General features: G+C 40.0%; 1 protein-coding gene across 2 annotated transcripts in view; it reads right to left on the bottom strand.

Moving 5' to 3' along the window:
• smg1 (SMG1 nonsense mediated mRNA decay associated PI3K related kinase) overlaps positions 1-10,703 on the bottom strand; it is a 52,522-nt gene extending 41,819 nt beyond the window's left edge. Inside the window, exons 1-11 of one of the 2 annotated variants that reach the window (XM_008415217.2) lie at positions 10,460-10,703; positions 7,786-7,934; positions 6,682-6,834; positions 5,416-5,552; positions 5,213-5,271; positions 3,939-4,152; positions 3,722-3,847; positions 2,954-3,026; positions 2,270-2,367; positions 1,949-2,122; positions 1,257-1,478 (exon numbers count right to left, since the gene is read on the bottom strand). In XM_008415217.2, the coding sequence (XP_008413439.1) occupies positions 1,257-1,478; positions 1,949-2,122; positions 2,270-2,367; positions 2,954-3,026; positions 3,722-3,847; positions 3,939-4,152; positions 5,213-5,271; positions 5,416-5,552; positions 6,682-6,834; positions 7,786-7,934; positions 10,460-10,536 (1,482 nt within the window). In that variant the 5' untranslated portion in view covers positions 10,537-10,703. Of the gene's footprint in view, positions 1-1,256; positions 1,479-1,948; positions 2,123-2,269; positions 2,368-2,953; positions 3,027-3,721; positions 3,848-3,938; positions 4,153-5,212; positions 5,553-6,681; positions 6,835-7,785; positions 7,935-10,459 lie in introns of both variants that reach the window. The other variant, XM_008415216.2, reaches the window with a different exon arrangement.
• Between the last annotated feature and the right edge of the window lie 3,024 nt (positions 10,704-13,727).

The raw sequence follows: 13,727 nt of genomic DNA, 5'->3' as shown, positions 1-13,727 counted from the left end.
ATGTCACCAGCTCTGAGCCGCAGGATCCGATTCGTCAAGACACGGAACCCAAATTAAGGCCATTACTGGTGCTGACTGCAGCCCAATAACCATCAGACGGCATCTGTGAGAGAAGGGCTTCAGAAACAAAAAACGTCTTCAAAGGCCACGTCTTCTTCAACGCCACAAAATTATCCGTTTGGACTTTGCAAGGTGCACCAAACATGGGGCATTGAAAGGTGGAAGAAAGTTGTCTTCTCTGATGAGAAAAAATGTAACCTTGATGGTCCTGATGGCTTCCAAAGTTACTGGCATGACAAGGAGATCCCACCTCAGATGTTTTCTACACGGCACATGGTGGGGGCGCCATCATGATTTGGGGTGCGTTTTCCTTCAATGGAACAATGGAGCTTCAGGTTGTGCAGGGGCGTCAAWCAGCAGCTGGCTATGTGGAGATGTTGCRGCGGGCATCCCTCATGACTGAGGGCCCTCGTCTGTGTGGTAATGATTGGGTTTTTCAACAGGACAATGCTGCAGTTCACAATGCCCACCTAACAAAGGAGTTCTTACAAGAGAATAACATCACTCTTTTGGACCATCCTGCATGTTCCCCGGATCTAAACCCAATTGAGAACATTTGGGGATGGATGGCAAGGGAAGTGTACAATAATCAGTTCCAGACAGTGGATGCCCTTCGTGAAGCCGTCTTCAACACTTGGAGCAAAAATAATTTTTTTTATTTTTTAAAAAAGTAAAAAAAATAAAATTTTATTTATAAAATAAATCAATAAATATTGATTTATTTTATTTAATAAATCAATATTGATTTATTTTATAAATCAATAAAATAAATAATTTTATAAATTTATTCAAATCAATAAAATGTGAATAAATTTTTTGATTTGAATAAATCAATAAAATGATAAGGGTACCCACATTTTTGCACCTGTCAAATTTTGTTTCGATGCATATTGCATATTTTCTGTTAGTACAATAAACCTAATTTCCATACTGAAATATTACTGTGTCCACCAGTTATTAGATATATCAAACTGAAATAGCTGTTGCATACACAAAAATATCTAGAAATAAAAATGATTAAGATTAATAGGGGTGCCTAAACCTTTTCATATGACTGTATATTCTTTATGCTCCAGTTAATAGTAAATCAATTACTAAATGAGTTGACATTTATTTCAACATTCATCACAATTAATTTATTCAACCTTAAACTAAATTAAAAGCAAAAAAGATATTAACTGTATAAATGACAATACCAGAGTGAGCAGACTGAGCACAGCCAGGCTGTAGTCGGAGCCACAGGCCAGGCAGCAGTCCAGCTGGTCCAGGCCATAAGCGAGGACCGCCTCCATGAGCTGACCGGTGGGCTCCACACTGGCCAGCAACACACCCACACACTCATTCCCTGCTGTGAGAACGGCCTCGGAGAACTGGACCTGCTTGGCTGCCGTCACACACGCCAGAACTCTGTTTAAAACCTTTAAAGGCAAACGGCAGAGGAGGTCACTTCATTTTAACGTCACTAACAAGACATGTTCAATCATGTTTGAAAACTAGGTTGGGTTTCATCAAGAATGACTTCAAACCTATGCATCATTTTCCTTTGCACTATTAACTGTAGGCCAGACGAATAAAATCCAGACAAAACATAATGCATTTGTGGTTTAGGACTAAAAAAAAGAAAGAAAAAAATTCCAGAAGGCTTAATACTTCTGTAAGACATCACTAACGATGTCCCAATCTTTACACTTTGTGTCCAATTATATGCAGCTCTCTGATTATTAAAGCTGCAGTATTTAACTTTTATAAACAATATGATTTTTTTTTTTTTTTTTACATATTTCTTAAAACTGTCACCATGTCATGACAGAATAACATGAGGCAGATAATCTGAGGTTTAATATGTTTGCTTGACAGTACAGAGACTTTCCCTGTGAAGCGCTCTTACATCAGTGACGTAGACTTCAGTGATGGGGGGTCCTCTCACAGGACTGAATCTCTCTCCGATGCTGCGGACCACGGTGCTGAAGACCCTCAGCAGAGCCGCCAACTTGGGCAGGGACACAGAAGGAGGGGGGATGTCTTCATCCACCGCCTCACCTGACGTCACATGACTCAGGTCCTACACAGAGCAGGCACACTTAATGTAAATCACTCAAGTCAGAGCCCAGTCCCTGAACTGAGAAAGGTCTTCCATTTTATACATCATCTATAGGCCCAAAGTAGAATATGAATACAAACCACTTTAAAAACAAAAACATGAAGTCACCTCAGCATATGCCTCCATGTCTTCTAAGAACTGGCCCAGTAGCGTGGTGGAGAAGGTGAGGTCTGCCACCCAGAACTGCTCCAGACTCTGTAACCAGCCTACACACAGGAGGAGACTCATCAGACAACGTTTAGACTGATGCCAAGCTGCATGCTTTCATACAGCTGGGCTACCGATACGGCTAAATATCGTGATAACTACATCAGTTGTGGTAGCTGAATATTTTCCTCTTTCTTTTTTTTTTCCTTGTCCTCTGTGCTTCCATCACTCTGTAATATTTTCTCATTTTCTGGATTCGGGGGCTTTCATTATCTGTTAATAAGGGTTTTAAATATTTCACTATGCATGATATTTCTATAGAATATGAGTTTCACTTTCTGAAATGAGGAACAAAAAACGTTGAACTTTTTCAGTGTATTATAATTTTTTGAGATGTACTTGCATTCAGCCTGAGACCAACATGACGGTTACAGTTCTTGGACTACGACACATGGAGAAATACACAGTTTTGTTTGGGGTTTTTTTAAAGCTAAAATTAAATTCAAAACATACAATAAGATGTGAAAAGACCTCCTTTATTCACAGTCTCAAAACAGACTGACAAACAAAACACTCTGCTGTTTAGTAAGTGTCTGGGATTTGCTCAGAAATGTTCAGTGTGACGTCAACAAGAAACAAACTGACCTGAAACCTGCTGAGTGAGTGACTGCCTCTGGGTGTGGTCGATATGCCAGCCCACTAAGATGTCCACTGTGTCCTGTGGGAGAATATGGACAGACATGAGGAACTGGAGCTGCTGTGAGTCCAGATGTTGTTCTATCCTCAGCAGTATTCTCACATCTCAGGTCAGAAATCCGTGTTTCTCTGCTTGATTTTCCAAAGTTTCCTAAGCTTAATTTATTATGAGACTAATTGATTAATTAAGACAGGCTTAGGTGAAGGACAAGTAATGCAATAATTTACAGAAATGCTAATAATTTTCCGGACAAATGTTCCTTTTGTACATTATCCAGACAGGAAATTCCTTTAAAGTGCATCCATATTTGTTAAAACTGTCACCATCTTATGAGACAGATAATCTGTGAAATCATTCTCCTTCCTGAGCTGCTATTGCCGTCTGAAGAAATGCGCCGTTCCCGACCAAAAACAACCAAAGGGGCTGAGCGCTGTCAATCAATCTCATGTACTCCTGTTAAATGTACAGATTGGTTGTTTCTAGTTGGCAGTAAGAGAAGGCAGAGGAGCTACATTTTTCACAGATCATCTGTCTTACACCGTACTGTCACGACATGGTGACAGTTTTAACAAAATGTAAAAAACCTTTTCATAAAAGTTACATTCTTCAGCTTTAATTAAGCTTGGTGGTTTTGCAAACTGCATAGGAACTCAGGTCAAGGCGGGTGTGGATGCATGAGACTTAAAGCAGGAAGTTGGCGATGCTGGAGTGCTCACCCTGAAGTTGGTGCTGAAGACATGTGGGTAGCAGCGGGCCACCTGCAGAATACACTTGACGCTCTGACAGAGCAGCTCTGGGGTGTCCACGTTCTCCAGGATGGACTGCAGGTTGCTCATCACCAGCTGGAGCAGAGAGCATACCACAGTTCCTACAGGCTCTGCCAATCAACAGCTCACACTTTGTGCGGCCCACAGAGCGTTAAAGAGCCGTTACCTGCATGATGTGAGAGAAGGCCTTCCTCTCCCCGGCAGCCTCCAGAGCCCGCTGCGTTGCCACCAGGTACAGCAGCTTCACTTCATCACGACCACCAGAGTTGAACTTTGTGAAAAGCCACTTGAAGATGCGCTCTGCCTCGTAGCTGAGCACCGTGCAGAGGAGGCCGACGCAGGCCGCTGCTTCCTGACGCAGCTCCCACAGCAGCTTACTGCTGCAGATGGGAATCATGCAGAGGAGGGAGCAAAGGTCACACACACACCATACAGGAAGAGTCACTGCTAGAAATCTAAACTGTGTTCATGAGACTTGCTGCCAGGAAGGAGACATTTATCACCAGGGTTCAGAGCCATGAATGAAACAAAGTCCAGAGATGGGAGAGGCTTAGAGCAGCTTGTATAATGAGTTCAGCAAATGTAAAGTTCCACCAGGTGTTTGCTAATTGCTGGTGGCTAGTCTAAAGGATCTGAGAATGGGAGTGAATAGGGAAGTCTGCTCTTCTAAGAAACGGCAGCTCTGAAGAGGAGCTGCGTCTGTAAGGTCGGGGTTGGTCCACAGCTGAATTGTTGCCGTGGAGATTAAGGGGTTTCTTAAATATGTATGAAAGAATCAGGGCAACAGCTCAGGTATGATTTTGGTGAAGGAATAAAATCATAACATGATGTAAAGCTCAAAAAAGTTGATTTTATATAATACCGTTCCCTCCTTTTATGACTGCTCAGTTCTACTCCATTATTACAGGCCTTCTTTTCCAAGCCACAAATTATAGTTCACCGTGTGCTTGTGTGAATCTTGATCACAGGCTTTTTTTTGTGCTGACTTTATAACTTTAACATTTGAAAAGTGCAAAAACGTGCAGGTGTGCGATACGGCATATTTTTGGTATCGATTCAATATCAAGTAAATCGGCAGTATTTACTTAGCCTGTACTGCAGATTCCCAGTGTTTCCGGGGGGGTGCCTCACCCTATCAGTGAAACTGGCTAAGAAGCACATTGATTTTATTAATTCAAGTACCGCAAGATTCTGTCGTGAGCTAGTTTGGTGAGCTACATGTTGGCTCTTCTACGCATAGCCCTCCCCAAGCTGGGGTTATACCCGACACATTGAACTGTGCGCAACTGGGCCCATTACCCAATCTCTTCAGGTCTTGAGGAATGATTACAATCACACTTAAAGACAGGATAATTAGTCCTGAACCAATCATATCCCACATTTTCACTTTTCTCCACACAAGCATATCGTTTCACAAACGTACAGCTCACAGCTTCTTACCTCTCATTCAAGATATCATTCAAAGTGCTGAGGATGGTGTCCAGCTGTTTGACCATGGTCTGAAACGAGACACACAGGGTGAGACAGATTACTGCAAAAGAAAACGGCACAACATTCCTAGTTGTGAACAGCAGCTGTGGTTCGATGTACCATAGTCTTGCTACTACGATGGTCAAAAGGAAAACAATGTGAACGTGACTGACCACTTTGCTCTCGCCATGGCTGATGAACTCCTTCAGCTGCTTTAGGGTGGCCAGCCTCCGGTCACGGTCGTCCTCCCTGGAGACTCTGCGCAGGAGGTTGGCCAGTCGAGACTCCTCCGAGTGAGCCATCCCTCTATCTGCACCAACACACCCAAACACACACCTTTAGAATGTTTTCTGGATGTCTTATTCTCAACGTGTGAAATTATGCTGCATGGAAATCTTGACAGCAGTTTAAAAAAAAGAAGAAATCGACTGTGGCTAGCATGTTTAATCTGATGTTTAAGATTGGCTTCATTCCAGCATAGGCTTTATTTAACTTTTTTTCCCAATAATTAGCTTTTGTTGACAATATAGGTTGTTTTTCTTTTTGTCCTCTTTTTATTTATTTCCAGTCTGATTATTGTGAATTAAGACACACTATCTAAGAGAAAAGATGCATCTTACAATGAAGCATGTGTTATTTGACCCCCAAAAAAACTGTAGAATCAGTTTGTTCAAACTAATCTTCAGAAACACGCCACAGTCAGGATGAAGCAGCAGGAGAATTTTAACTGCAATACTTTTGCTAAAAATTGGGATAACCATATGAATTATGATTGATCTGAATGTATTTTCTTTCTTGAGAAAAACACAACGTCCATACCATGAACCACCAATCAGGAACAAACACAGAGTTCCTTAAATCAAGGCTAAAAACTCATTTGCTTGCAGCTGCTTTTGATTCATAACAACTGGAACATTGATCAATGTATTTGAAGTATATCTGATGATTGTTCCTGATGTTTTTGATGATGGCGTTTGAGAAAATGTAATGTTTGTTTCTTGCTTCATAATTAGTTATTGTACTATTCTTTTGTCATGTAAAGCACTTTGAAATGCCTTGTTGCTGAAATATCAATGTCAAGTTCATTCATATAGCACTTTTAAAAACAGTTTGAAATCACAGCAAAGAGCGTTTTTTTAAATTCAGTTGTCAGATATCTATGAACAACGTGGTTAATGATAAACTTGACTTATCACATACAGCACTACGACACACGTATCTTAGCCGTTTAGCTAAGAGTTCATTCAACTGTCTAAATATGTTAGAGTTGCTTAGAGTCTGAATTCATCATTTTAAATAGTATGTCCTACGAAATGTCTCATTCAGGCAGTCCTTTGAGATTACGACTTTTCACATAATGACACTTTGATGACTACTGCGACGTCATATGTTGACGTTAAATTCTTATGTCAGAGCTTCACCAGGTTGTCCCTGCTTACCCTGCGATTTCCTCATTTCCTTTGAAGCTAAAGCACGATTTCCATGCTGAAAAGTAGTCAGATCCGACGTCACGTCATTGGGCCTCAACTCTTCCCCCAGCGACTTCCAACCAAATGCTGTATCACACACACCGGGCTCAACTTCATATCCAGCTATGGAGAGGAAACGTGACAGGTTGGAGCAAAAGAGAAACGTACAACCCTCTTTGGTCACCATGCAATTCAGAGTATTTTTGTTGAAGTTCTCATCATCTTGTGACACCGGCCAGACACTTTGAAATTACAAAATAGCTATTAATAACTAGAACAACTTAATTAACTATGCTGTGTGTGAATGTAAATACTGTGGCCTCATGGATTTTTCTGCTGCCTCATGGTGAACAGTTCCCACTGATATTATGAATAGAAACTGATATTAATGTGCAACAATTTCAACAACTTAGTTACACCTTCATAGTTCCCTCCTTTTTTAATGACATCATGGGGAGGAAGTTAGCGAGGCACCAAACAAATATTAATATCTGTATTGGTCCCAATATTGAAAAAAAGTCCATCAGTAATAATGTGATCTATTATCAGTGATAAGGACAGATCTATTCAGTCTCGTTCTATGCTCAGAGTGATGTCATGTTTTATTACTTATTTTACATTATATTTAGGATTCCTAATTGTCAATTCTGCTATTTTTCTGTATCAGGTTGGTATTGGGCGATGCTAAATCGGCTGAAGAATGACCTGGCATTCTCTTTCATAGCCTCTATTTTGGATCTCAATCTGAAAACCTACAACCTTGAACCTTAAAGTTTAGTGAGTAACCAGGCTACCTGCAGTGCAGACATCCACTGAAGAAGGTCCACAAGGTGGTGAGACCTCTAGTGGAGTGGGCATGTAAGGCTTCTAGAACCATAAGCTACCTGGTAGATTTTCTGACTTATGTCTACAGACTGTTGTCTGTAGACATAAGTCAGAATGTCTACAGTCAGAATCTGTAGACATTCTGTAGACATAGATAAGTCAGAATCTATTTGATTCACCCTGGGCTAGGATGTGAATCAAATAGATCATCTCCTTATACAGAAAGCCTCTACTCTTAGACAGCCTTACCCTCCTCCTGATGTGCATCTGCAGCACCGTAGGCATCACTGTGGAGCAGAGGCTGTTCAGGGCACCTGGGGGGCAATACGTCATACGGTGGTCCAGAACCAAGTTCTCTGGACTTCACTTTGTCCTGAAGGGATGACACGCCGTCACCTCTGAGGCGTTCATGGAAAAAGCACAAGAAAAAAAAAAGGTTTTACTGCACTGGTTTTTGTAAGCTAACATTCATATTGGCTTTGGGAGCTCTATTCCAGGCCATGTGAAAGAAAGCAACAGGAGTGACATTGAAATTCATAATGATTTAGGAAAGTGAGACAGAGATTTGACCATACTGTATATTGAGTGTAGATAGAATGCATCAGCAATACCTTAATTTAATACCAAAATCAGTCAACTTTAAGATGACTGGCTGCTTGGAAACAAAACCTCATGGGCTGAAAGGTGTGACCATATTCTAGACATGTGATGCAGGGTCAGATTTAACAAGAAGCGTACAAGAGTTACACAATATTAAGACACAATGTTATTAAGTAATAACATTAGTGGATGTTATGATAATTATATGACTTGGAATAAATGAACAAAAACTGTATTTCTGCTTCCAAAGCAAACAGACTTTAGACAGCAGCTGCTCCAAAATAAAATTCATCTTTTTCATCTCAACAAGGTTTAAAACAAAAAAACAAAACAAAACAAAAATAAGTGCTTCAAGCCAACATCTGCTGCTCTGGCACTGAAAAAAAAAACTAGCCATTTATTTAACTTCTTATTGATTTGACTCCATTTTATGCTGCATTAAATGACAGGTGTGGGATTAGCCAACACATTCTGTGTGTTGTAGGTCTTTGCTTCTGTGTAAACATCAATTTCCAAAGGAAGACATGGTGACTGTTTATAGTAAATAGCATGGCAGTAATATAGTGTGAGAATAGTTAAGAGCAGTACTAATATTGGATACTACCATTTAAGTCATCTTCAGTTGCCTTGCAATTACATTGATTTTGGTCTCAAATCTACTGCTGACTACACAAGCAGAAGGTTGGGAACATTTGAAATCAATTAAGAAAATAAAAGTGTAAGGAGGCAGACACTTTGACAGCACTGTAATTAGACCAACCAAACTTCATGACCAAACCAGACAGAATTTTGTGCATAAGATCTTAAAGCTTAGAGAAAGTAGTGATGGAAAAGAAAGAAAAGAGCCAGGAAGATGTAAGTTAATCACAACCAAAGCAGTCATCACAATATTCATTTAGTGGAATTGCACGTTTTCCTAAGATTGTGCCTCAGTGGTGATTTGTTCTGGGAACGTCTCACCATGAGGAGTAAGTAAATTTATTGCTTTACATTTTTTTGTTAAAACACTTGTTGGTCACCAAACAGACAAATGAGAGGCAGTGTGCTCCTCTTGCATGTCTACGAGTGCATCACAATTAATCAATGCGTCATTAAAAAGTCACTTATTTCTGTATTCAGTTAATGAAACTCATACATTTGTTTCGTCAGCTAAGATAAAAAGCAAAAAGTTTGATATTTCAAACATTCCTGTTCATTTTACAACTAATAGAAATCTAAGATTCAGTTTTGTATTTTATGGTGCAATTCCAATTAAAAAAAGAAAAACTGGTGGAAGGTGAAGTAGGTAGTCAGGCCTAGGCTGGATAAATCTGCTTCATCAGCTGATCATTATCAGTGCAAGGAGAAGCAGGTGGAGATGGACCTGTGTGTGGGTTTATATTGAGTTTTTTACCTGGCTGGTTTAATTGAGCAGATTGTTTTTCTGAAGTGTTGCTGTACCTGACGCCTTTCTCTCTGCATGCTCCTGCTCTGGACTGTTTCCAGTTTGCTGAAATCAAAGTGTGAAACACTGAGGCTGACCTGTGCGGGTCGGGGTTGTCATGATGATTTACCGAGCTGCAGGTGCAACCTACTGACTCTAAACATAATAGATATTGGTGAGATGTGGCCTTAAGACTCACACACAGAAGTGACAGGTAATGTGCTTTCTACACTGCTTGTCTCACGGTGAGCTCGGGCCTTTAACAGGTTGCTACACTACAAAGGGCTTTCCCCACGACGTTCCACTGACTCTCGGGGTTCATTCATTGCTGTGTTGACTTGCCGTGTTTATGAATTATCACCGCAATAAGAAACGATGTGAGCGCAGTCCTATTTTTGCATCTAGGTTTCCGGAAGTGACTTGGCGGTAGGTAACATTACACAGCAGGGTGGCGGCTTCCTTCAGCTGACTAGCATCGTTAGCCAGCGCGAACAGAGGTGTGGGAAGGCTAACGGGCTAACGCTTCACGTTCGGACTAATGTTCACAGGGAATGTGTTGTCATTAAGATGAGAATTAATTGTATTCTGTCTTTGGCTCATATGTTCCACACGCCACTTGTCTGTAAACCCCAAAACAGCCACCGCTCCTAACGTCCTCCGAGTAGCTTTAGCTGTGAGCTCGGCACACCGTGATGGAGGCTGGTTAAAACAGCTTGTGTTGCTACTGCAGCTCCAGCTATTTCACAGACTGCAACATAAAACGGTTAAACGGAGAGGAGGGTGTAAGATTGAAGCGAAAACACGGAGGTATCTGGCTCCCATCTGGCCACAGCCCAACACAGCAAAACACCCAGGCCCCCTGAGAGCCACCGTTTTATTTTGAGAAGAGTACCAACCAACCTGGGCTGCCAGTCGTTCCAGTGTGGCCGCAGTTTGTGGGCGCCGCTGAGCCGAGACCCCGGGGCTTTACGGCTCATTACCTTTTGGAGCGCTGCATGATCTGCCCGCAGCGCTACACGAGTCTTTCTGCAGCTTCGTTCTTCACATTTATGCTCTGTCAAGTCTCAATAACTGCTTAGCAACTTGTCATTATAGCTAGCATACGACGGCGTTCTTCTTCTTTCACTTCTACGTCGTCTTCTACTTCTTCTTCTGAGGGGGACTCACGGTGGCACAACAAGCCTCGTGATACGGTACCGCCACCCTCTGAGTCGACCAGACACAGAGCACCCAAAATGATACAAGAATATCATTATTTCAACATTTTACTCAAGTGACAGTAAAAAGTAGCCGTTCAAGAAATTACTTAAGAGCAAAAAATAATCCGCAAAGGTGCTTCTCGGGTACTGAGTAACAGTTTATTTTTCTCTGTACTAACAGTTCGTAACATCTGATATTTACAACGATGTCGTCAGACAGACTAAAAATAGTTATTTGTAAGTTCTAAAATTGAAGAAAACAACAACATACAAAATAACATTTTGAGCAGAAGAAACACTTTTTCTAATCAGTATGTTTCTATGAAAATCTCGACGTGAAATCTTTTTTACGTGTCATAACAAGGTAGAATATTTCCAGTGACAGTACATGGTGTTTACTGTATATTCACTAAACCTAAATGTCACAATGGGCTTAGCGAATAGGAAATAACAGTAGAACAACCAAGTTGGTGTACAAACAGAAGATTTCACCTTAAACTGTGGGTGTCTGTGTCATGGAGTTTTTGTTAAAACATGTTTGTTATTCATTCAATGAATAGAGTATGGAGAAATTTTACTAGTACCATACTTTCTACAAATATTAAAGTAAAAGCAAAAAGCTTGGTATAGTAAAAGGACTAAAAGTAATTCCCCACCAACAAGTTACTTAAGTATGTAACTGCTTCCAACCAACTTCTAACCAGCTGGAATCCTATATTAATCAATTGGATTATATGGTTTATGAAAATATAAATCTAGCCCTGACATTATTTGTGATTATACTCTAATCTATACCAGGTCAAACAAATATTTATGGTATCATACACTGTGCTGGGGAAAAGTATCTGCCTCCTTACAGATTTCTTCTGTTTCTGCTTTTCTTTACACTAAAATCAAACATATTTATTATCAAACCAAGATAAACTGAAAAAGAATATAAAGGTGAACAAACACATTTCAAATAATGATTTAATTAATCAAAAATTATCCAAACCAAATTGCCTCAATTTGATTTGGATAGAACTGCCAAACTTGTTAAAGCATGAAATTACTGATTCAACTAAACCAGCCGCACTCAGGTGTGCAGAATCAAGAAGTAAATAAAAAAAACAACAAATAAACAGAAAAGAACAAAGAAAGGTTACAGAAAACAATGAAAATGTCAATTAATTAAAGAGAAAATGTTCTTGAAAATGTTTTGCATATTATACATAAAAAGAATATACACGGCAGTATTCATTTGTATTAAAAGTGTAAGTACATTCGAATTTCAAAAACATCAAGTTCCATTTTTGTCCACTAAGTGGCAGGAGAGAGCCAATATGTGGATCCACCACAATAGTTAATTTCTATTTTGATGAATTTGGAATACATTTTTAACACGTTACACTTTCCACTTCTGCCATTTTACTGTAACTTATAAACAAGTCTATTGATTTTACAGGTGGTTCGGTTATCACTTTAAAGATGTAAAGCTAATTTTTGCTTTCTTTACTGCTGATAAGGGACAAAAAATAAAATAAATAAAAAATACAACCTGAAACTTCACTGTTCATTTAGTCTCCTCACCCTCCCTATTGAGCCCAGCCTCCTTCTGACCTCCTCCACCTATGCCCCCTCCTCTCTATCTATCTCCCTCTGCTGGCTAATAATACCTCTGTACGAATCTGAGCAGAGGCCTTTGATGAAGCCGGCCACTCCAGGCAGCCATGCGTCAGCCGTGACGTCAATGCATCCAAACAAACAGGGCTCTGTTTGTAAGAGTAGCTTGCCATGGATGAGCTCTTGGGCTAGTTAGCTCTCATATTCCTGCTTATTAATGTGTGTTTTTTTGCACAGCAGAAAGACAAAAACAGGTTTGGAGGCTGCTGGGTCAAAGGAGGGGGGGGCATCGAGTTATGGGAGCAGAGACAAGACTGTCAGTTTTCTGTCATTCCCACATTTGACAGTCAGATTTCTGTTTTTTATTCAGATGCTGTTGTTCTGTATTGTGTGTTTTATTCAGATCAGATTTTGTTTGATTTGGAGCCGGGTTTTTTGCATGCTCCAAAATGTAATGCACAGTGTATGATGTCTACAAAGTCATTTTTTAACATAGGATGGGGTATTATTTAATTTTCAGGCACATAGTACCATTTTAAACCATAAACATAAATTCTGCTGGCTACCAAAAAAAAAACAAAATCCCAAATCCTGGCCCAACCAGTTTATAAGTTTATGGGCCAATCACTTTTTCACACATGTAGACTTTGATTTATTTTTTTCTCCCTTAATAATAAACACCTTCATTTAAAAACTGCATTTTGTTTTTATTTCTGTTGTTTGTGACTGATGTTTAAATTGGTTTGATGTTTGGAAACACTCAAATATGACCAACATGCAAATAAATAGAGAGTCATAAAGCACAAACACATTGTGCTTTAAGACCACGGATTGTATTGAAGAGTTTTGTTGATGAGTCAAGTTAGGTCTAAATTAGCTTAAGAATTAGTTTGGACAAAACATTTTACTCTCAATTTTTGCCACCTTTCCACAAACATTTATGACTTTCTTTGAAAATTCTGTCCCCCATCGTCACATCGTCGCTTCTTTTGGCCACAAAGTGGCCAAAAGAAAGTTGGAGACACTCTCCAACTTTCTTTTGGCCACTTTGTGGGTTCCAAGACCCAGCTGCTCCAGCAAAACCACCTCAGAAACACAAATCCTCCTCAAGACATCTCCATCTATACTCCACTGCCAGGATCATTGTTTTTATTTAAGGGTATCGCATCAAATGGGGCTAATTACCTATGCAAGCCACATTTTTCAGAATTGAATTTGTCTAAAAAAAAATAATTGAAAAGCAGGTGCTGGCCATTCTGTGCTGCAGAAATCTGATACAATTGTATTTGATTTATTTTTGTGTGTGTGTGTGCGTGCGTGTGTATGTGTGTGTGTGTGTGTGTGTGTGTGTGTGTGCGTGTGCGTGT

Source organism: Poecilia reticulata, linkage group LG8 (assembly GCF_000633615.1).
Source record: "Poecilia reticulata strain Guanapo linkage group LG8, Guppy_female_1.0+MT, whole genome shotgun sequence".
Classification (NCBI taxonomy): Eukaryota; Metazoa; Chordata; class Actinopteri; order Cyprinodontiformes; family Poeciliidae; genus Poecilia; species Poecilia reticulata.
The sequence above is the reverse complement of the archived record's forward strand: the minus strand, read 5'-3'. Positions and strand labels throughout refer to the sequence as shown.